The sequence below is a fragment of the Ipomoea nil genome, unplaced genomic scaffold (assembly GCF_001879475.1).
Source record: "Ipomoea nil cultivar Tokyo-kokei standard unplaced genomic scaffold, Asagao_1.1 scaffold1026, whole genome shotgun sequence".
Lineage (NCBI taxonomy): Eukaryota > Viridiplantae > Streptophyta > Magnoliopsida > Solanales > Convolvulaceae > Ipomoea > Ipomoea nil.
This window is the reverse complement of record NW_017617454.1, coordinates 3,118,005-3,142,643: the sequence shown is the minus strand read 5'-3', so window position 1 is coordinate 3,142,643 and position 24,639 is coordinate 3,118,005. Positions and strand designations below refer to the sequence as shown.

The following is a 24,639-nucleotide window of genomic DNA, read 5'->3' as shown; positions in this document are numbered from 1 at the left end:
ATTTGAGTATTTGATTGCAAAAATTATGCAATTTGCCATGTGTAAAGCCCCATGCATTCTGATGCAATTTTTCCTGAACAAAGCTTGGATACATAAATTTCTCAGCATCTCTTTTCTCCCCTTCGGCGACCAGGCGGTGAAGGGGCATCGACTGCTAGGATTTTGCAGGTGGCGCTGCCGGACTTGGCGTGGTTACGGAGATAGGAGCCGAGAACGCGGCGGAGCATGGCGATGAACTCCTCCTGCTTGAGAGAGTTTTTTTTTTTTTAAATATTTTTTTTGAGGTTGATGAGCAAACGACCGCGTCTGTATGACTCGGCGGACTCGAAAGACCACCCCTGTACCTGGAGAAGGAGTCGGCTGTGGCAGGGCTGTCCGTGGTCGGGAGTCGCTTGGCAGTGGTATTAGCTCGCGGGCTTGTCGGCAGTAGCTGCGTAGCGTCGGTGGAGAGAGACCAGAACCAAGGTGTTTCTCCAGTCTTGCTATGGTGGTAGGCTATGCATTCCCTTCTTTTAGATATAAAAACTTCCATGTATAGATGTGTCCTTTAGAATTTGTTGATGCATCCTCTATTCGCTCCTTTTGCACTGTTTTGTTATTGGCTTATGGGGGGTATGTCAGACTCCCAAGTATGTCTTCTCATAACATTCCACGTACACTTGATATGCATTTTTCATATATCATATGTGTAGAGATGTAGAAAATCAACCCTTTTTTTTTTTTGGATTGCTACGCACAGTGGTTATCCACCTTTCATATGCCATGTGTAAAAGATATGGCCATTTTCCCTTTTTGATTGCCCCACACAGTAGATAGGTGTACCCCATCCTTATTTGCCATGTGTGTGCTGCTTTGATTCTCATACTTTGAGAACTTCATTTTGAATAACCCTTTTTTGAGCTATGCGAATGCATGATGGCTAAGGCATTTCATATGCCTCAAAATTTGTCTTAATTGGTTATCGTGCACCTTACTGATCCCAAGGGCAAAACCCCACGATCGTTGTCGGCGTGCTCAATTGCCTCTTTTAACAACATACTGCTTGTCGGGCTCCATATAATCAAAGCTTTTCGTATACTCAAGAGAAAAATAGAGAAAATAATTGTGACCACGGTGTCTACCGTTAAGGTCGTGATGGGGGAACCATTTATTCGGCGTCCCGACTTCTTGATTCCCCCGGCCGAGTCCCTCAGTATGGGGGACCGACCACTCTTTGCCAACGACTACCGAGTGTTTTAATCTAAATATTACGTCTAATTTCGGGGTTACCTCTTGTAGACCTCAACACGCGGTCTCCTTTGCTTGATTCTCCTCTGATCTAATCCTCTTCTTGGTCTACGGCTCTCCGTGAACCTTCTCCATCTTCCGTCCGTAGTGACCGGACGCTCTTCGAAATTACTCAGGCAAAGAGGTAAACGCGACCTTTTGTCACGATCCCCACAGACGGCGCCAGTGTTGGTTTTTGGGTTTTCGGGCCCAAGGAGGTCCAACACAACCTTGGTCGGTGGATTCACCTTTCACATGCGGCTTATAGAAAAATAAGTAGAAACATATAACTCAATGCTTTTGTACGTGGAAACCAAAAGGAAAACCACGGGCCTTTTTGGGCGGTGACAAGCCTAACTCCACTATGTGTTTTGTAGGTGCTTTTGTACATGTTGTATGGCTATTTTGTATATGTAATATGGAAATCTTGTGTAAGGAGAGAGCTATACTTTGTACATTGAGATGGAGTATGTGGAAGAGTGGTGGAGTCTTCCCATATAGAGTCTTCTTCATGTGGTCTTCTTGCTTGGACGAGTGGAGAGTGGTTGTGGAAGAGTGCCTCCTCTTTGGGAGAGTGATGGAGCCTTCTTGGGGATGAAAGAATAGTGAGTGGTAGTATTTGGGAGAGTCCTCCCATGTGTGTATGAATGAGTGGTCCCCTTCCTTGTGTTCTTCTTCTCCTTTTTATAGCTAGCACATCCCCAAAAGTGTCCGTTGGACCATTAGTAGGGTATTGATGGGTGATAATTAGGGGGTTATAGGTATTAAGTTGGTTGATAAAGTGTCTAACGGCTAGTTAGTAAGTAGGGTAATGATTAGGTAATAATAGGGTAGTAAATAGGTTTCATGGGTGATAATGTAGGAATAACGGCTAGTTAGACTGACCCCCTACCCGTGCCGACCTCCGGGTCGAGCCGACTCCTGGGTCGAGCCGACTCCTGGGTCGAGCCGACCCCTCGGTTTGACCCATATCTATTTTTGGGCTTACTCCATTTTCTTCTTGGGCTTCTCTTCTTCTTCTGGGTTTGATCTCTTTTCTTCTTGGGCCCCGAGCCCATGGGGTTCACACCCCATCAGTGTTGTTGGTGCAGTTTTAAATCGTTGTTTTGTTATTAAAAAAAAAAAAAACAGAAAGTAATGTCCCCTACTGGCCACATGCATTTGTGACTGAGTTCGTTATCCTTCAAAGTGTTTTTATTCGTTTGTTGTTGTGTACAGGCTATAATGACCACTAGGTAGTCATGGTAAGTGGCAATGAAAGCGGGACGGATGATGAGTTCCATACCCCACCGCTAGTGTTGGATGGGGGCGTTGCGCGTGAGGTAATGCGTGTTACATCCAAACCTTATTGATCCTTCCCCAGGCAAGAATGCGGGTAACATAAAACAAACACATTTCAAGCATATTTATATCCAATTCAACCCCCCTAAAAGAGCCTAAGTAATGTATACTAAATGTGTGTGTTTGCAGATCATGTGTCTTGCTACCTACCTAGACTCCAACCTTCAGGGCTCATGGGCTGCGCGTCTACGAAACATGAAACCAAAGAGGATGCAAATGGCGTGGAGGGATACGACTTCTACAATGGATTCCGGGATCTTCACGTTGCGGCACATGGAGGCATTCGCTGGACAGGATTGTGCGAGTTCGGACAGTGGCCTACAACGTGGGAATGCAATCCAAATAGTAAACCTCCGCAAACGCTACATGCATAATATCATACTCAGTGAGGCCAACCTGCATGCGCACAACATTGCAGCGCGCGTGGGTGAGTTTGAACGGCAGAGAGTAGCGCAGCTGCTCCACTAAGCACGGCGGGTAGCAAAACAGCGGAGGAGCAGCCTTTAGCGCATTTGGTAGCATTAGTTGGGTAGATGAGCTTAGTTTTCGTTAGTTTATTTATTACTAGTAGTTAGTCCACTGAATTACCATCTTCTAGCTTTCGGTGGCTCGCACATAAAAGATACTTTTGTTTAAAAAGATAAGAGCCTAGCTGTTGCGGAGTATTATTTTTCGCAAACTGATGGGACAAAGACATAAAATATGCAGTGCTTTGCAGTTGCTCCTCGTTTTGCGGGTGAAACTTGGATGTCTATTCTCTTATGTTAACAAAAGCTTATTCCAATCCGATTATATGCAAACGACGTACCTAAGTTGGTCAATGGGAATATAATACCTAATCAATCATAACAAGAATGCAGTAACAGAATTTAAAAAAAAAACGCACTAACTTGAGTCGGAAGTAAAAGGGAATAAAATACCCAGTCAAGGGTAAACAGTGCAGGCTCGAATGCAGTACAGTCAAAAGTGAAGGGGAATTAATTACCCAGTTAGGGTATAACAGTGCAGACTAAAATTTCCTGGCATGTTACTTTGAAGGGCAACTACGGGCGTTATGCCGAACGTATTTCCCGTAAATCCCACACTTTCTTTCGGGTTTGGCACTTTTCTCAATGGCCATCTCCCTGTTGCTTTTGATACGCTTCCCAGTACCTTTATTCTTCGCTTGGGCGGGGGCTAAGATTTTTATTCTTTCCAGTGGCTCCACGCCGCATAATGCTTAGATCGCAATGTGGTAAGATCCTTCAGAACCAAGACCATCCGCGTTTGCCGCTCTAGGCTGTTGCCTACCATCCCCACGCACATGTTTATCTCGGCCCATAGTTGGGTTACTTCGGGCGTTGGCCTGTCGCCATCAAGGGGTAGGCCCGTGTATGCACCACAGTCGAGGTGTTTGCACCAACGGCTCACAATGTAGTAGGGGGTAACTGTTCCATCTGTGCACCCCGAAAAACAACGAACATATGCCGACATACCAGGCCCATTCTTTGGAACAAGTTGCAATTGCATGACGTTCCTTTACCACCCGCCTTGTAGTGTACGGTCGAAGTAATGTTGCCCTCACCTGCAATGTCATAATAGGTGTTATCCCCGTCGTGGCGTAAACCAACCACAAAAGAATCAAAACAAGCTGCTTCTATTTTTTTCCGCAACTCGTAAAAAATAGTGATTGTGAACACTTGTGCAATATGGCGTTCAAGTGCTAATGGTGTTTTATTCTTTTATTTTGGTATTAATGAGGGCAGAAGCTAGAGTAGAGGCCACATGGTAGGGTATAAATAAAAACTATAACCATGCAATCCTAACAACTAGGCAATATTAAAACTGGCTGTACGCCCACATAGTAGTGAAATTCAACCCAAAAAAAAAAAAAAAAAAAAAAAAAAAAAAAAAAACCCGACTACAATATATAGCGTTCGGTGGGGGCTCATTCGTTCTGATATGAGTGGTACGAATCTATTAATCATACAAACATGTTAAAAACTATTCAAAAACACCCCCCTAAGTCAAGGCATGGCAGCACACTCGTTAAATGCAGTGCAAACAAGTTTAAAGCATTAATTGAACCTCGAACTACATCAGCATGCACATAAAGCTACCAGTTCACATGCTTACTACAGGATCGGTCTAAACACGAATAATAACAGCGAAATTGGGATTCAAATTGCAACCGCATACCTGTTTGTCCCACTGCTGGCATTAATGAAGCATCCATGGGTGGTGTCCATTGGTGGTCTTCAGTCGGTGATGACCCCACTACAGAACGATGTGCGTCCGGGGACACCATTCGGCCTTCTGCAAAACCACATGTCGAATATTAGGCGGGGTAGGGGGGTGGGAAAAAAAACGACACCGGCGGTCACCCATGCGGCAAGAACGCGGGGGTACCTGTGAGTTCGTCGTCGTCGGATATGCTCATCGTCACTCAATGCCGTAAACCACGCGAACTATTAGCGGTGTATGGACGGTGAAATTCTGTTCAAATACGTTTGGGAGGGAGTTACGTAATGGGGGGGGGGGGTATCCCATGATGCGTATTGTAGGGTAGCAATGTGCGTAGTCTACTTTGATGCCGTCCGATCTAAAACACCAATGCTCCCGATTGATCCACTAGTTCACACATTACTAATGGTTCACACCAGAAAAATAGCCTATATATATATATATATATATATATATATATATATATATATATATATATATATATATATATATATATATATATATATATTGATATATTGTCTAGATATATAGCAATTTTGTCATTTAAAAAAAAAAACATAATATCAACTATTGTATTTACACATTATTGAAACCTCTTTGTAGATGACATTGGTAGTAGCAACGCAATCCTGTCCATCATCATATAGAGCTAACACCTTCAGTCCATCTGGATAGATGACTTGGGTAAAATTATATAATGGTAGAGTATTAGTCAATTAGTGATCCTTTTATATTTTAAGTCAATTAGTAATATCAAATTCATTTTCAGCAAATTATTCTTTTATATTTTTTAAAAAATCAATATAAATTAGGGATTTCTATTTTACTAAATTCATATGTAACTTGGAGGATATTGATTATCAAGAAAAAAAAAGTAATCAATATTCTTCATGAAGTTAGCAAACACCTCCTCGAAGTTACTTTTTATTCTCATAAATACGAAAAATATTGATTATTTATTTAAACATATAAAATAGAGAAACAACTTACTTGTGAATTTCACAGCTTGGAAGTGGACGAATTTGAGATTTCAGAGTTTTGGGGAAGAAAAAGACCTTCGATTGTAGGTATAAGAAGAAAAGAATGACTGTTGCGCAATGTGTTTCAATATAAGAAGGGGATTATAATTTGAAATTCATATTTTACCCATCTATTATTACATTGTTTTTAAGTTTTTCGTTAGCACAAAATATTAATGCTAGGGACCAAACTCACCACTTTGCTCATAATTGAGGAACTAAACTCGGATACGGTCATAACTTAGGGACTGAGTTGGAACTTAGTTATACCTCAGGAACTAAAGATGTAATTTTTTCATAAATAAATGAATATAAGGAAAAAATATTACCAATTAATAGATTTACCAATTAGGTTAATACGTAAATATGGAAACAATATTATCAATTAATAGATTTTATTTAATTTCCATTTTACATTTGATTACCAAATAAGTTTTACTACAAAAGTTTGAATGAGAAAATGAAATAGGAGGATTTTAGATTTTTTAACTTAAAATCATATTAATCTTAAATTCTCCGAACCCTAAAGATAAATCACAAGTTATCTAGTTAGTTCTTTGCTGACTAAAATGAATTTTAAAGTGATTGATCGAACAATTTGAGTTAGTCGGTGGAACAAGTTAGAAATTTGTTTCAATGTACAACCGATGAGGAGGTGGGGAAAGGTGGCACCGCATGGTGTGTATAGCACCGAGCTACCGAGCCACCGAGTATGAATTTTTGATTTAAAAATGTGTGCACTTGGTCGTAAGTGCAAGACTCTAAGGAATCGAAGATTCTTCCGTCAAATTCGGGTGCTTGACGGCTTGTCGTGTTGACTTTTCTGTTCATCCATTGGGAAACCAAGCGGAACGTTTTACGGCCCCACTTCCACCCACCTCACCGCCTACGTCACGCTACCCACTATTCACAAATCTTTACTCTCTATATAAAGCACGCATTGCCCTGACCATTACTCTCACTCAATTCTCTAATTGGTTGTGTTTCCAACATTTCTGATCGCTCTTATCTTCATTTTCTAAATAAGAAAAATGACAGCAACTTGTTATGAAAACGAGCACCCAGTGAAGGCCTTTGGATGGGCAGCCAGGGACACCTCTGGGGTTCTTTCTCCTTTCAAGTTTTCCAGAAGGTATAATTTCTGTTTGGCTCAATTTTGATCTGTAGCGAATTGAATGCATATATAGTTGTGAAAATTAATTTCTGGGTTTTAATGGGTGCAGGGAAACGGGCGAAAAGGATGTGCAATTCAAGGTTTTGTACTGTGGGGTATGCCACTCCGATCTTCACCAGCTCAAAAATGAATGGGGTAACACTACCTATCCCATTGTTCCCGGCCACGAAATTGTTGGTGTGGTGACTGAGGTTGGGAGCAAGGTCGAGAAATTTAAGGTTGGAGACAAAGTAGGTGTGGGATGTCTGGTTGGATCCTGTCGCAACTGCGAAAACTGTGCCAATGATCTAGAAAACTACTGCCCCGGAAATGTACAAACGTACAATGCTTACGGGACCATCACGTACGGTGGTTACTCCGACATCATGGTCGCCGACGAGCACTTTGTGGTCCAATGGCCGGAAAATTTACCCATGGAGGCAGCTCCATTGCTCTGTGCCGGAATCACAACTTATAGCCCCTTGAGATACTTTGGACTGGACAAACCCGGAATGCACATCGGCGTTGTGGGTCTAGGCGGCCTTGGCCATATGGCTGTGAAGTTCGCCAAGGCTTTTGGAACTAAGGTGACGGTGATCAGCACCTCCGCTAGTAAAAAGGAAGAGGCTATTCAACGCCTTGGCGCAGATTCGTTCTTGATCAGCCGTGACCCACAACAAATGCAGGTAACAATTCAATTCTCCATATATAAATTACTGTCTTGTAGGGGTACGGTACTTATTATATACTATCATTATTAATTGGTTTGTATTTTGAGTAGGGTGCAATGAACACATTGGACGGTATAATAGACACAGTTTCTGCAGTTCACCCTGTTTTGCCATTGCTATGTTTACTGAAAACTAACGGAAAGCTGGTAATGGTTGGAGCCCCAGAAAAGCCACTTGATTTGCCAGTGTTTCCATTGCTCATGGGTAAGCACATCATATCCATCCATCCTTGTATATATAATTAATATTTGATGCTTATTTGTGTGAACTAATTAACAGGTAGGAAATTAGTGGCTGGGAGTGGCATTGGTGGGATGAAGGAGACACAAGAAATGCTAGATTTTTCATCAAAGCACAACATAACACCAGATGTTGAGATTATCCCAATGGACTATATCAACACTGCTTTGGAACGTCTCGTCAAAGCCGATGTGAAATATAGATTTGTCCTCGACATTGCCAAAACCCTCAAATCTGATTAAGCATTAAACCACATTTGCTTTTACAAAAGAATATTTGTGGTCATGGAAGTCATTCGGAGAACAATATTATAATTTTGAGAGATTCTAAGTTTTGTATTATTTCAATAGTAAACGAGTGTGTAATGTAATAATATCCTAAAATTTTATTATCGTATTTATTGAATTTATAATAATAGATGGTTTTGTAAACTTATTTTGACTTGTTGTTGAATTTTTAACTGGTAAAGTTATTGTATTTCTTGAGCGTTTACCTCTTTAACAACATTGCCTTATGACTTATGAGTGTGATATTTATAATAGAGTTATTTATCGAAATGGTCCCTTAACTATAGTAAAATTATAATTTGGTCCTTGACTATTTTTTTTGACCAATTAAGTCCCTTAACTTTAAAAATCTTAACCAATTTGGTCCTCCGTTTGTTTGATTGTTAGTCAACCGTTAACTTAGGACCAAATTGGTAATTCGCTATAGTCAAGGGACCATTTTGGTAAATAACTTTAAGGGTCGGCAATTCGGTTCAGTTCTCTCGAACCGTACCGTACCAAACTAGTTAGATTCGGTAATATACCGAACAACCGAACGGTAATAGATTCTTGTATACCGAATTGTACGGTAAAAATTCGAACCGAACCGAATACCGTTTGAACTTTGGATTGTTATTTTTTTATATATTAGACTTTGGATATTGACTATGTAAACACCATAACACATAATATAGAACTATTATTATTATTATATTGTTTAAAAAAAATCAAACGGTATTCGGTTCAGTTCAATTTTTTACTGAACAATTCGGATCAGTTTTTTATCAAACCGTTCGATATACAAGAATCCAATACCGTTCGGTTGTTCAGTATATTACCGAACCAAACTAGTTCGGTTCGGTTCGGTTCGAGAAAACTAAATTGAATTGTCCACCCCTAAAGTTAATTACCAAAATGGTCCCTTGACTATAGCGGAATTACTAATTTGGTCCCAAGTTAACGGTTGACTAACGATCAAACTAACGGAGGACCAAATTGGTTAAAAATTTTAAAGTTGAAGGACTTAATTGGTTAAAAAAAAAATAGTCAAGAACCAAATTGATAATTTCGCTATAGTCAAGGGACCATTTTGGTAATTAACTCTTTACAATATTAGATGTGCTGAATTGTGATTTACCATCTATCAAATATTTTCTCTAAACAAAATTAATTGAAGATCTATTTTAATTAATTTGATAAGAAGACAATTAAATATTAAAAATGTTGGAAAAATTAAAATATTGTTTATTTAATTATAATATAATATTTATAACAAATTAATAATATATATGTTTAAGTATCACTCAAGAATTACACTAATGGTAACTTAATATAGAGTTCAAAAATTAAAATGATGTCTACTCAATCATTATTGTGTGAGCCATATTATTAAATAATGTATATTCAGTATACAAATAATGTACTTTTAATATTTTAAAAATGTACTTTTTATTATGATTTACACAACATTATGTGGACCTAGTCCACACAATAATATGGGCCAACGCAAAACTAGTTCCGGCCTCTGCCAAAATAAATAAATTAATGCAAAAATAAAATGCAACAGCTACCTCTATTTTTTTTCGTTCCGCCAATATAAATTATTTCTTTAATTTTTTTTTCATTTAATAAAATTTTACATAATTAACTCGTTATCAATTTAACAACTTCCTAATTATGTCATATATAATATATTCACATTTTATGATAAAATATTTCTTAAAATAGATACTTTTTTTTTATAAAATTCAGAATTTACTAATAAGTTAAATCAATTTAAGCCATTATTAAAATGAAGAAAATGGCCACATGAGACTAGATTAGTTGGTTCATCCAATCACCTTAAATTTTATTTTAGCCAACTTGCAATTTATCTCATCTAGTTGCTCTTGGGTAGAATTACAGAATAAAATTATTTTCTATCAAATAAAATTTTGGATAGGTAAAATAAGTCCTTAAATCATTTTCAAAAAATACAACTAGACTATTAAACTTCAAAAATTGCTCAACCTTTAAGACAAAAAAAAAAAAAAAAGTAATCTATCCATTATGGCCTATCATTACACGTGAACAATAACTTTTTTGAAAGCAATCAAAAGAGGTAGATTAATGCATAAGAGTGGAAATAAAGTCATGTGGGACAGAGTTCCATACGTGAGTTAGCCTGAAGAATAGTCCTTAGAAACTAAAAGGTGAACTATCTTATTAGAAGATCTAGGAATTAAACGAATAGAACAATTAAGAAAAGAAGATGTAATTTCGCTACAACCATCCGTAGCAATGCCAACGTACGATTGAAGCGCAACCGTGGATGCTGTTAGATTATGGTGTAGCCCGAAGCAATCGGTGTGTAAAATAATATAGGAAACTCCATGTTGTTTTATTCAAGAAAGGACTTCTTTACAAGCCAACGTTTCTGCCATAAGAGGACATGAGCAATTCGGCAAGATTCTGTTCATCGTAGCGCTAAAACTTTTCGTTGGCAGGAAAAGAACAGCACCAAAAGCGGTTCTTTCTGACGTCGGGATGTAACCAACAAGCACTTAAGGATCGGAGGATTAAACTAAGTTTATGGGATTTTCATATGTATAGCTATGTGCTAATTCATTTTTCCATTGTAAACCTAAGTAAGAAAAAGAAAAAGAACTACTGAAAAAGCTAAGGGACCAGAAATAAGAAGAAAGGAGCAAAGAAGAAGCTATATTCTTGTCCCCTATATCCCACATCGAAACAAAACGGAAGCAGGAGATCTGCAGCGCTTAATAAAAAAGAACCAACGATCAACGAATAACATACTTACCTGGACGGAGTTAATGAGTAATCATCAAAGCTCATGACTTAGGCTAGTGACCTCTATTGCACTTTGGAGGGGCATTAGGCTAAGGTCTACCTAATAGGTGGAGCCTACGTCATAATTTGTGGTAGCAGGGACTTGCGTTCGCACAACCCCTGTCCAACTCATGTTTAAAATTTTATTTATCAATTTTATTGAATTGTTATTTGGTTAATTGGAAAAATATATTGTAGTGTTGGTTAGGTTGAAGAATAGAAATATACCGTAATAAACATTTGAAACACAAAATTATCCTTTAGATTTAGCAAATAGAGATTAGCCTAATAATAAATACATAGTAAATAATAATTATTGTTATTGTTATTATAATAAATATATATTGCAAACTTATGCTAATTATGAGATTTTTAAATAATAAAAGTAAATAAAGATAAATGATATATTATCAAATTATGTTAATTATGAGAGGGGAAGAAAAGAAGACATAATTTCCCTACAACCATCCGTAGCAATAACGTACGACCGGAGCACAACCGTGGATGCTGTTAGATTATGGTGTAACCGGGAACAGTTGGTGTGTAAAATAATAGAGGAAACCCCACGTTCTTTTAGCCAAGAAAGCATACTTCTTTACAAGCCAACATTTCCGCCATCAGAGGGCATGAGCAATTCGACAAGACTCCGTTCATCGCAACACTAAAACTTCTAGTTGGCAGGAAAAGAGCAGCACCAAAAGTGGCTCTTCCTGACGTCGGGCTGTAATGGACCAGTCGCCATGAATTGGTTGTTGATGACTCTACCGCCTTACAAACACCCTTCGGTATGGAAAATTTAGCCTCCCAAACCGCTACATTTCTCACCTTCCAAAGGTGGTACAACACCGCCACGGCTCAACAAGTACTTAAGGAGGATAAAACTTATAAGTTTATGGAATTTTCATATGTATAGCTATGTGCTAATTCATTTTTCCGATCCATTGTAAACATAAGCAAGAAAACGAAAACGAACTATAGTAAAAGGGACTAGAAATGAGAAGAAAGGAGCAAATTAAGAAGAAACTATTTTTGTCCCCTACATCCCACATCGAAACAAAACGAAAGCAGGAGCTCTGTAGAGCTTAATAAAAAGGGACCAACGAACAACGAATAACATACTTACCTGGACGGAGTCAATGAGTGATCATCAAGACTCATGGCTTAGGCTAGTGACCTCTATTGCACTTTGGAGGGGCATTAGGCTAAGGTCTACCTAATAGGTGGAGCCTACGTCATAATTTGTGGTAGCAGGGGCTTGCGTTCGCGCAGCCCCTATCCAAATCATGTTTAAAATTTTATTGAATTAATTGTAAAAATATATTGTAGTGTTTGGTTAGGTTGAAGAATAGAAATATACCGTAATAAACATTTGAAACACAAAATTATCCTCTAGATTTAGCAAATAGAGATTAGCCTAATAATAAATAATTATTGCTATTGTTATTATAATATATAGAATACATAGTAAATAATAATTATTGTTATTTTGATTATAATATATATATATATATATATATATATATATATATATATATATTGCCAAATTGTGCTAATTATGATATTTATAAATAATAAAAGTAAATAAGGATAAATGATATATTACCAAATTATGCTAATTATGAGAACTCTCATCCCCGATGGGAGGGGGAATAAAATCATTCACTGGAATACTATTTTCAAAAATAAAATAATTTGTCAAATGACGGAATAGGTCTATTTTTGATAATAATATTTTATTTCTAACATATTCAATGAACCAAAGATATTGTTGGCAAATTATGCCCTGGAAACGTGTTCACCGTGAATGGTGAACACAAGGCCAAACGACGTTGTTTTTAGGTAAAAAAAAAAAAAGTTCGTGGATGTGGAGTTAACGACGCGCGTTGATCAAATTATGAATTTTCTGTTATGAGATTATGAATTTTCATAAAATTCATAATCTCATAACAGAAAATTCATAATCGCATAACAGAAAATTCATAATCTCATAACAGAAAATTCATAATCTCATAACAGAAAATTCATAATCTTATAACAGAAAATTCATAATCTCATGGTTCCAAAGTGAATGTGTAGGCATGGTTCCAAAGTGAATGTGCAGGCATGGATTCATAATTTATGAATGTCCGTGATTTCGGACGGGAATGTGTAGGCATGGTTCCAAAGTGAATGTGCAGGCATGAATTCATAATTTATGAATGTCCGAAATCATTGTTCACATCAAATTAAAGTGAAACCGCAAAATGTGAAAATGAAGAAGAAAAGTCACGCAATTAATTAAGGAAAAAAAAAAAAAAAAGAAGAAGATAACGGTGTACTAACACCGTTGGAACCGTGTTCACCATTCCATGGCATAACGCTCCGATATTGTTATAGTCTTTGTGATTTTAATTGACAAAAGACTAAAAACAAATTGAATTATTCATAGCTGATTGACTTGGTTTAGGTTGTTCCCACGGAATTGAACTGGTTATCAAACCAAGCAAACCAACTTGGTTCAATGTTGCCATGCCAATTCTATTTTGTCCTTAGGAGTTCAGAAATTAAAATCAGAACTAATTCTCAAAATGGTCCTTCTTCTATGACATTTTCTTAAATTGGTTCATCGACTTTTAATTGCAACCAAAATGGTCCTCCGACTATTGAATTTTAAGTCAAAATAGTCTCTGTTAACTTTGACGTGAAGTATGTGTTAAAATGAAGAATAAAACGAATAATTCAAATTTTACACTCCAATTTAATGAATATGTGACTCCCTTTCAACAGCATGCACATGTTTTTATTGCGAGACATGTACTATTATTGTTTATGTTTATAGTTTGGTTTACCCACACCAGATTCATGTTTGTTAGACTCGTTGTTTAAATTGGACTATATATACATACTATAGTGTTGACATTTTCTTTATTATTATTAATAGATAACACTTATTCAGTTGAAAAATGAATATTATTGTAGAATATTTAAAATTATTGAGTTATTGATAAAGTAGAGTAATAATTAATATATAATAATATATAAAAGTATTGAGTTTTTAATTAAAATATTTAATGTTTACAAAAATGTAATATGAAAAATTAAATCAGATATTTAAACAAGAATAAATATATCAAAAATTTTGTGGTATACTGATACCAAGTTGCTCTCTAAATGGTTGATTCGAGCTTCGGTTGATTATGGTGACATCCACTTCCCTTAATATATATATATATATATATATATATATATATATATATAGAGGGTAGGGTTCCAATGAGAACATGTGCTTAGGTGAGAACGTGAGAACACATCATGTGCATTCATCTAATATTTTTTAATGGTCTAGATTAGATTAAGTGTGTGCAAACGCACATTAAATGTGTGCAAACGCGATTTAGTGTGTTTGCACACATTTAATGCATGTTCACACACACTTAATATAATCTAGACCATTAAAAAATATTCGATGGATGCACATGATGTGTTCTCACATTCTCACCTAAGCACATGTTCTCATATGATCCTAACTCTCTCTCTCTATATATATATATATATATATATATATATATATATATATATATATATTATTCAGTATGCTAAAGTAAAAGAAGTTATTCCCTTCGTTGTACTCGGGAAAGGTGCCACCACATGCAATGGTGTATATGCCACCGAGTATGAATTTTTTATTTGCTTTTAAAAAAAATGAATTTTTTATTTAAAAATGTCTGCACTTGGTCCGTTGCACTTAAATGAATTTTTTATTTAAGTGCAAGAGTACTTCACCGCCTACGTCACGCTACCCACGCTACGTCATGTGCATTCATCTAATATTTTTTAATGATCTAGATTATATTAAGTGTGTGCGAACGCACATTAAATGTGTGCAAACGCGATTTAGTGTGTTTGCACACATTTAATGCATGTTCACACACACTTAATATAATCTAGACCATTAAAAAATATTCAATGGATGCACATGATGTGTTCTCACATTCTCACCTAAGCACATGTTCTCATATGATCCTAACTATATATATATATATTATTCAGTATGCTAAAGTAAAAGAAGTTATTCCCTTCGTTGTATTCGGGAAAGGTGCCACCACATGCAATGGTGTATATGCCACCGAGTATGAATTTTTTATTTGCTTTTAAAAAAAATGAATTTTTTATTTAAAAATGTCTGCACTTGGCCCGTTGCACTTAAATGAATTTTTTATTTAAGTGCAAGAGTACTTCACCGCCTACGTCACGCTACCCACTATTCACAAAACTTCTCTCTTTTATAATTAACGCATTGCCCTGACCATTACTCTCACAGTCTCACTCAATTCTCTAATTGCTTGTGTTTCCAAGATTTCTGATCGCTCTTTTCTTCATTTTCTCAATAAGGGAAATGACAGCAACTTGTTATGAAAACGAGCACGTGAAGGCCTTTGGATGGGCAGCCAGGGACACCTCTGGGGTTCTATCTCCTTTCAAGTTTTCCAGAAGGTATGCCAAATAATTTCTGTTTGGGTCAATTTTGATCCGTAGCGAATTGAATGCATATATAGTTGTGAAAATTAATTTCTGGGTGCAGGGAAACGGGCGAAAAGGATGTGCAGCTCAAGGTTTTGTACTGTGGGGTATGCCACTCCGATCTTCACCAGATCAAGAATGAATGGGGTTTCACTACCTATCCCATTGTACCCGGCCACGAAATTGTTGGTGTGGTGACTGAGGTTGGGAGCAAGGTCGAGAATTTTAAGGTTGGCGACAAAGTAGGCGTGGGATGTCTGGTTGGATCCTGTCGCAACTGCGAATATTGTGCCAATGATCTAGAAAACTACTGCCCCCAAAATGTAGAAACCTACAATGCTTCCGGAACCATCACGTACGGTGGTTACTCCGACATCATGGTCGCCGACGAGCACTTCGTTGTCCAATGGCCGGAAAATTTACCCATGGAGGCAGCTCCATTGCTCTGTGCCGGAATCACAACTTATAGCCCCTTGAGATACTATGGACTGGACAAGCCCGGAATGCACATCGGCGTTGTGGGTCTAGGCGGCCTTGGCCATATGGCTGTGAAGTTCGCCAAGGCTTTTGGAACTAAGGTGACGGTGATCAGCACCTCCGCTAGTAAAAAGGAAGAGGCTATTCAACGTCTTGGAGCAGACTCGTTCTTGATTAGCCCTGACCCACAACAAATGCAGGTAACAATATAATAATCCATTAATTACATATATAAATTACTGTGGGTTGAAGCTAGCCTTGAAGGGATATGGTACTTATTATATACTATCATTGTTGGTTGGTATTTTGAGTAGGCTGCAATGAACACATTCGATGGTATAATAGACACAGTTTCTGCAGTTCACCCTCTTCTGCCATTACTGGGTTTATTGAAAATTAATGGAAAGCTGGTAATGCTTGGTGCCCCAGAAAAGCCACTTGATTTGCCAGTGTATCCATTGCTCTTGGGTAAGCACATCATATATATCCATCCTTGTATATATAATTAAATTGGGATTTGGGTTTTTATTATCATACCTTAATGTTGATGCATATTTGTGTGAACTAATTAACAGGTAGGAAATTGGTGGCTGGGAGTTGCATTGGTGGGATGAAGGAGACACAAGAAATGCTAGATTTTTCATCAGAGCACAATATAACACCAGATGTTGAGATTATCCCAATGGACTATGTCAACACTGCTTTGGAACGTCTCGTGAAAGCTGATGTGAAATATAGATTTGTCCTTGACATTGCCAAAACTCTCAATTCTCAATAAACACATATTAAACCACATTTGGTTTTACAAACGAATATTTGTGGTCATAGAAGTCATTCGGAGCAAGTTTTGTATTATTTCAATAGTAATGAGTGTGTAATGTAATGCTTGCATGTGTAGCTTAGATTAGTTGTTCACATGGATAAAGTTTAGACACAATGACTCGGGATCAAATCTTACTAGCTAGTGTGACATGGCATGGGGGTCAAGTTGAGTTTAAGTGTGGTCGCGCCTTCCCGTGCATCACCAAAAACATAAATTTGAACAAACTTCTAGGTTGGGGGATTCGACCTTTTGGGATGAATGAGTGTCTAATGTAAAGTCCTAAAATTTTATTATTGAATTTAAGAAAAATTGTCAAATAGGCTATCGAACTATAGCTTAAAAGTCAATTAGACCCCTAAACTTTTTAAAGGTGCAATTACACCCATTAACATTCATTTAGGTGCAATGAAGCCCAAAAACAATGACCTGCTATCACAGGTCATTAGGGTTCAGGCTACCTTCCGGCGAATTTTCCGACAAAAAAAAAAAAAAAAAGTGACCAGAAACCGACCCAGATTTGCCGAAAATTTCGCCGGTCACTTTTTTTTTTTTTTTTTGTCGAAAAATTCGCCGGAAGGTGGCCTGAACCCTAATGACTTGTGATAGCAGGTCATTAATTTGTTTTTGGGCTTCATTGCACTTAAATGAATTGTTGATGGGTGTAATTGCACCTTTAAAAAGTTTAGGGACTTAATTGACTTTTAAGCTAAAGTTCGAGGGCCTATTTGACCCTTTTCCCTTGAATTTATAATAAAAGATGGCTTTGTAAACTTATTTTGACTTCTTGTAAACTTTTTAACTGGTAAAGTTATCATATTTCTTGAGCATTTACCTCTTTAAAAACATTGCCTTATGATTTTTCAATAAAGTAAAATATGTGAAAATTAAACACATCTAATATATGTATTGTACTTATGAGTGTGATATTTATAATATATGTGTTGAATTGTGATTTACCATCTATCAAATATTCTCTTTAAAAAAAATTGAAGATCTATTTTAATTTATTTGATAAGAAAACAATTAAATATTAAAAATGTTTGAAAATTTAAAATATTATTTATTTAATTATAATATAATATTTATAATAAATTAATTATAAATATGTTTAAGTATCACTCAAGAATTTCACTAATGATATCTTATAATCTTAATATAGATTTCATAAATTAAAACCATAACTCGGAGGGTGTGGTTGAGTGGAAGAGACTCATCCATCATTAACCAAAGGTCAATGGTTCGATCATTGGCTTTGGGAATGGAACAGTCTTAAATCTTCAAGTCAGCTGTCCCACCCAAAAGAGGTGCCTACAATTCAGCGATGGTGGAAACCATGCAATTGTTATGCCATGGAACTGTGTTCACCATCCATGGTGAACACGGTTCCAACGGTACGGTGCACCGTTATCTTCTTCTTTTTTTTTTCTTAATTAACCGCGCGACTTTTCTTCTTCATTTTCACATTTCGCGGTTTCACTTCCTCTTCGCGCAAGTTTCTTCAACATTCATAAATTATGAATGCGCAGACATAGATTTATGAATGTGCAGTTATGAAATTATGAATTTTCTTTTATGAGATTATGAATTTTTTGTAATGAAATTATGAATTTTCTGTTATGAGATTATGAATTTTCTGGTATGCGATTATGAATTTTCTGGTATGCGATTATGAATTTTCTGTTATGAAATTATGAATTTTCTGTTATGAGATTATGAATTTACAGAAAATTAATAATTACATAACTGTAAATTCATAATCTCATAACAGAAAATTCATAATTTAATAAATGTTTTTCTTTTATGCGATTATGAATTTACAGTACATTCATAATCTCATAACAGAAAATTCATAATCTGAACAAACGCGCGTCGTTAACAACACATTAACTAAAAAAAAAAAAAAAAAAAAAAAATCTTTCGTAAAAACGACACCGTTTGGACCTGTGTTCACCATTCATGGTGAACACGTTTCCAGGGCATAATTTGCGGAAACCATGTGTATACCCAAAAAATAAATAAATAAATAAAACCATGTTTACTTGTTTGGGCCAGCGCAAAACTAGTTCCGTCATTTGCCAATAGTTATGCTGTGCAACCGTGTGCACCATGCATGGTACATGCGGTTGCAAAACGACGTCGTTTTGACTAAAAACATGCGTTTCATTTAAAAAAAAAAATCAGTTTCGATTCCCCTCAACAGAATTATTGTGGATATATAGTTATGAATTTGTGGATATATAGTTATGAATTTATGGATATTTAGTTCATTCATTCTGGATTTTGTGTTATTCATTCACTGTGTATATATAGTTATGAATTTGTGGATATATAGTTATGAATTTGTAGATATATAATTCAAATTATGCACAAAAAATGCTATTGTCAGGAATCGAACTTGAATTTTTTATTTTTTTTTTTAAAGTGGAACACGCGTTTTTAGTCAAAACGACGTCGTTTTTGCAACCGTGTGCACCATATATGGTGCACACGGTTGCACAGCATAATTTGCGGGCATCTGCCAAAATAAATAAATTAATGCAAAAACACAATGCAACAGATAGCTCTATTTTTTTTTTTTTTTTTTTTTGTTCCGCCAATATAAATTATTTCTTTAATTTTTGATCATTTAATAAATTTTTACATAAATAACTCGTTATATATCAATTTAACAAATTCCTAATTATGTCATATATAATATATTCACATTTTATAATAAAATATTTCTTAAAAAATTTAATCAAAATAAATATTTTTTTAAAAAAATATTAAAGTATTTACTAAGTTAAATCAATTTAAGCCATTATTCAAATGAAAAAAGTGACCACAAGGGACTAGCTTAGTTGATTCGACCAATCACCTTAAAGTTTTATTTTAGTCGATTTGCAATTTATCTCATCTAATAGCTCTTTGATAGAATATACAGAATAAAATTATTTTCTATCAAATAAAATTTTGGGTAGGTAAAATAAGTCCTTAAATTATTTTTAAAAAATACAGCTAGACTATTAAACTACCAAAAATTGCTCAACCTTTAAGAAAAAAAAAAAAAAAAAAAAAAAAAAAAAGAGAGAAGAAGAAGAAGTAATCGAACCATTATGGCCTATCATTACATGTGAACAAGAACTTAAAAGTCATATTAGATGCAACATCATCTTTAAAAAATAATAATAATAATTACCATAACAATCTAGTTATATCTTTGATTAAGATAAAGTTCTTTCGTTCTACCGAATAACAAGAATAAAAAACGACTACCATGACAACATTCACCTTGGTTGCTATAAAAACTAATAAAACGAATGAAGTTGACCATTACTCTAATTGCCATTGCCATTGCTTGTGGCCTGGCCCTATATATGCTCTTTGCCCACAACCCTCCACATCTTTTCTTAGTTAATGGCTACCAAAGCTAGCTTCATTTAAATCTAGATGATTGATGAAGACCTTTCATCTAAACTTTGACAATCTTCATCTGATCTAGTCTAGATTTTTTTTTTTTTTTTTGAAAAATGGTCAAATAGGCCATCGAACTGCACATGATAATACAATTAGGCCACTGAACCCAAAAAACCAACAATTGAGTCCCTAAACTAACAAATTCCTAACAATTCATCTAACTTGAAGGTTTCTAACAGGTCAACAACCAAATTAATTATTTTTTAAAAAATAAAATTTTAAAATTAATTATTAAAATTAAAATAATAATTTTTTTAAAAAAAAAAACAACAGAAACGGCCAAAGACGAAGAAACTTCTTCGTCTCCGGCCAGTTTCTTCGTCTCCCCGGCCGGAGACGAAGATTTCTTCGTCTCCGACCATGGAGACGAAGAGTTTCTTCTTCTCCATGGCTGGAGACGAAGAAACTCTTCGTCTCCACGGCCGGAGACGAAGAGTTTCTTCGTCTCCGGCCGTGGAGACGGTTTCTTCGTCTCCGACAATGGAGACGAAGAGTTTCTTCGTCTCCAGCCATGGAGAAGAAGAAACTCTTCGTCTCCATGGCCGGAGACGAAGAAACTGGCCGGAGACGAAGAAGTTTCTTCGTCTCCGGCCGTTTCTGTTTTTTTTTTTTTTTTTTTTTTTTTTTTTTTTTTAAATTAAATAATTAATTTTTAAATTTTATTTTTTAAAAAATAATTAATTTGGGAGGATGACCTGTTAATCCGTTAGAAACCTACAAATTGGAAGATTTGTTTGAAATTGGTTAATTTAGGGACCCGATTGTTGATTTTTTAAGTTCAGTGGCCTAATTGCATTATCTTGTGCAGTTCGATGGCCTATTTGACCCTTATTCCTTTTTTTTTTTTTTTTTAATTTTCTGGGTATACACAGATTTCCATTGTCGGACACAGTGACTAGGCACCTCTTTTGGGTGAGACCTAATCCCTTAGCTAAATTGTAGGCACAGACAGCTGATCTGGAGATTTAAGGTTGCTTCATTCCCAAAGTCAATGATCGAACCATTAACCTTTGGTTAAGGATGGATGAATCTCTTCTACTCAACCACACCCTCCAGGTTCTGATCTAGTCTAGATGAAGACAAAGCATCATTGCCCAATTTTGGAAGAAAGACACTTCGCCTTCATTTGGGTTTGGATGACAACAACCAAACTCGTCTTCATATATCGTCATAAGGACCAAGATAGAGTTGGGATGCCATAACAATCAAAATATTTTAATTAATAAAATAAGATCAGAAAAGTAAAAAATATGGTAATTTAGGTGACATTTAATTTATGGTTAAAGTTGGTGTGAACGTCTCACGGATCATTGTCCATAGATTGGTCAGTTAAAATATAATGTAATACTTATACTAGAAAATGTAACACTACTAAGAAATAAAATATTTATTACTTATATGGTAAAATATAATACTTTTTAAAGAAAAAATGTAAAAATATTACTTTTGTCCTCAAAAGTATTACATATTCCCTTATAAGTAAGAAATATTTTATTTCTAATTAGTATTACATCTTTCAATATACGTATTACATTTTCATATTGATAAGTATTGACATTATTTTTAACTCAACTATAATAAAACTAAGGAACGGAAAAAAACACTTTGTAGATAATTAACTCATCCATTTTACACCTCCAAAATTAGGTTATTCGTTATTGGGATATTTATTTTAGTCCTTTTCATTTGAGAAATTTTGAAACAACTTAATTGAGACAATCAGATTTGTATGATTATCCAACTTCAATCAGTTCAATGTATTATGATCGGCTTTCCATCCTAAACCAAAATCGTAATAAATGAAAATTGATTTGATTTCCTTGTGCATTTTAAAATATTATCATAATTAACAAAGCCTAAATAAGAAAATGACGGATGATATTAATTTGATGCCGATTATGTATTTTAGATATATATAATGACCGCCAAACTCGTCAATTTGATACAAATAAACTGATAACTTATCAAATTGTTACAATTAAGTTAATTATTCGATAAATCTAATGTTATATAAGGTGACATGCAAGTTTTTTATAACAAAAATTAGAAATAACTTATTTTTAAAAATTATATATATAATGATCGCTTGTAATAAACTTTTTCCGGCATCCTTTTCGCCGACCTCTGTCTTCTTCATCGAGAGTTTGGAGAGAGAAGTTGTCGATTTCTCTATTTTTAATTTTCTTTTTTTTTTTTAATATATTAGCATGTTAACATTTTTACTCGTTACCTTTAAATAATTGACTATTTATTTTAATTACATAAAATAGATAAAGTGTAATGGATTTAATAATTTATTTTAAAAAATTCAGGGGTCGGATAAAGTTTGATGACTTATTTTACCCTATACTCCAGTTCTTAACCCTATATATATATACACCCCACTTGGCTAGCTCTCCATACCACCATTCCATTTTCTCAGCATTTCTGATTTCTTTCCAGAGATTTATCTGTCTCTTATACGGCGGGATGGCAACATCATATGAAGAAGAGCACCCTGTGAAGGCCCTTGGATTTGCAGCTAGGGACACATCTGGGCTTCTTTCTCCCTTCAAATTTTCCAGAAGGTATGCAAAGTCCATAACTTTTTGATTGGATCGCTATAACTGAGACGCATTTTGGTATCGATCGGTCTCTTGTGAGTTTATACTTGTCGTACTTAGATTGGGTTTGTATATGGATGCAGAGAAACAGGTGAAAAAGATGTGCAGTTCAAGGTTTTGTACTGTGGCATTTGCCACTCTGATCTTCACCAAATGAAGAATGAATGGGGTAACACTGTCTATCCACTTGTGCCCGGGTAATCTTCAATCTTTATTTCACTTTTTTTTTTGCCAGATTAATCTTAAGCCCCCAGAACTCCAATTATACGATATACATACAGGCACGAGATTGTTGGTGTGGTGACTGAGATTGGCAGCAAGGTTGAGAAATTTAAGGTTGGTGACAAGGTTGGGGTTGGGTGTTTAGTAGGATCTTGTCGCAAATGCGAAAGCTGTGAGAACGATCTGGAAAATTATTGCCCACAACTCGTATTGACGTACAATGCTGCCGGGACCATAACATACGGAGGCTACTCCGACATCATGGTTGCCGATGAGCACTTCGTGGTCCGTTGGCCGGAAAATTTGCCATTGGAGGCGGCACCTCTCCTCTGCGCCGGGATCACGACGTATAGCCCGTTGAAATACTACGGACTTGACAAGCCTGGATTGCACATTGGCGTTGTGGGTCTTGGTGGGCTTGGCCATATGGCTTTGAAGTACGCTAAGAGTTTTGGGTGTCATGTGACAGTGATAAGCACCTCAGCTAGTAAGAAGCAAGAAGCCATTGAGAAATTTGGTGCTGACTCTTTCTTGATTAGCCGTGATGCTGATCAGATGCAGGTAACAAAATCACTTCTTTTGGGACATTTTAGTGACCCATTAGGTGGGATGACGAGTACCTGGCTCTCACAAGGAGCCCACCCAATCCATACTGTTTAGGGCTCGATCATGTGTTCTTGCTGGCAATCTACTATTCAAGAAATAATGAGATGCTGGTGTGGGCAACTTTTTTTTTGTATTCTTGATCATGTTTAGATGTTGTTCTAATGATGTTTTTTGGGTGGATTAATTTAATTAGGGTGCAGCAGGCACATTGGATGGAATAATTGACACAGTTGCTGCAGTGCATCCTCTTCTGCCGCTGCTAAGCTTATTGAAGACTAATGGAAAACTTGTCATGGTTGGTGCACCAGAAAAGCCACTTGAACTCCCAGTTTTCCCCTTGCTAATGGGTAAGTCCTTCACTCATTCTTTACATTTTTCGCCCGGCAAGATTAGCTCAGTTGGTTTAACCAATCACCAAGTCTTACTTTAAAGGCAGGGGTGGAAACCTGAGATTGATGGGGCAACTTCCTCTCAAGTATATAATTAGTCTAGCGTAAACTGAGAAATCTAATGTACCATTTATCATAAACTGGAAAAACAGGTAGGAAGGTAGTGGCAGGGAGTCTGATAGGAGGGATAAAAGAGACGCAAGAGATGCTTGATTTCTCGGCAAAGCACAACGTAGTACCTGAGGTTGAGGTTGTTCCAGTGGACTATGTGAACACTGCAATTGAGCGCCTTGCCAACGCGGATGTGAAATACAGATTTGTTTTGGATATTGGGAACACATTGAAAGCCGCTTAAGGATTGAGATATTTCATATTTGTGATAGAATGAATTGAAGGAAGAATTTGGTGTCACAGAAATTTGAATGATTGAGATTTGAGAATATAATAATATTGAGGACCGTACCTCTGGCCTCCAGCTTATTTCTTCAATCCCTC

At 36.1% G+C, this 24,639-nt stretch overlaps 3 protein-coding genes across 5 annotated transcripts in view; all 3 read left to right on the top strand.

Moving 5' to 3' along the window:
* LOC109180304 (8-hydroxygeraniol dehydrogenase-like) overlaps positions 1–8,414 on the top strand; it is a 24,782-nt gene extending 16,368 nt beyond the window's left edge. Inside the window, exon 5 of the mRNA XM_019329802.1 lies at positions 8,248–8,414. The gene's annotated coding sequence lies outside the window, so the exon portion shown is untranslated. The remainder of the gene's footprint in view (positions 1–8,247) is intronic.
* On the top strand, positions 6,730–24,639 carry LOC109180303 (8-hydroxygeraniol dehydrogenase-like). Of its 3 annotated transcripts, none has more exons than XM_019329799.1 (5): positions 6,730–6,981; positions 23,011–23,124; positions 23,209–23,710; positions 23,949–24,102; positions 24,297–24,639. In XM_019329799.1, exons 1-5 carry the CDS (start codon positions 6,881–6,883, stop codon positions 24,497–24,499), a joined length of 1,074 nt encoding a protein of 357 aa, XP_019185344.1. In that variant the 5' UTR covers positions 6,730–6,880; the 3' UTR covers positions 24,500–24,639. The 3 variants fall into 3 exon arrangements, with proteins under 3 accessions (XP_019185344.1, XP_019185343.1, XP_019185345.1); XM_019329800.1 differs by lacking the exon at positions 6,730–6,981 and adding an exon at positions 22,734–22,891; XM_019329798.1 differs by lacking the exons at positions 23,011–23,124; positions 23,209–23,710; positions 23,949–24,102; positions 24,297–24,639 and adding exons at positions 7,073–7,688; positions 7,784–7,937; positions 8,013–8,408 and having other exon boundaries at positions 6,782–6,981.
* Positions 15,411–16,838, top strand: LOC109180307 (8-hydroxygeraniol dehydrogenase-like). Its single transcript, XM_019329810.1, has 4 exons — positions 15,411–15,541; positions 15,630–16,245; positions 16,360–16,513; positions 16,621–16,838. The coding sequence occupies exons 1-4, from the start codon at positions 15,444–15,446 to the stop codon at positions 16,821–16,823; spliced, it is 1,071 nt and encodes a 356-aa protein (XP_019185355.1). The 5' UTR covers positions 15,411–15,443; the 3' UTR covers positions 16,824–16,838.

Bases quoted from the DNA above. Each gene is read 5' to 3' on its own strand.
- LOC109180303 (XM_019329799.1), top strand. From the start codon at position 6,881: ATGACAGCAACTTGTTATGAAAACGAGCACCCAGTGAAGGCCTTTGGA. The intron at 6,982-23,010 runs GTATAATTTCTG...ATATGGATGCAG, and splicing joins CCTTTCAAGTTTTCCAGAAG to AGAAACAGGTGAAAAAGATG. The intron at 23,711-23,948 runs GTAACAAAATCA...TAATTTAATTAG, and splicing joins GTGATGCTGATCAGATGCAG to GGTGCAGCAGGCACATTGGA.
- LOC109180307 (XM_019329810.1), top strand. From the start codon at position 15,444: ATGACAGCAACTTGTTATGAAAACGAGCACGTGAAGGCCTTTGGATGG. The intron at 15,542-15,629 runs GTATGCCAAATA...TTCTGGGTGCAG, and splicing joins CCTTTCAAGTTTTCCAGAAG to GGAAACGGGCGAAAAGGATG. The intron at 16,514-16,620 runs GTAAGCACATCA...ACTAATTAACAG, and splicing joins AGTGTATCCATTGCTCTTGG to GTAGGAAATTGGTGGCTGGG.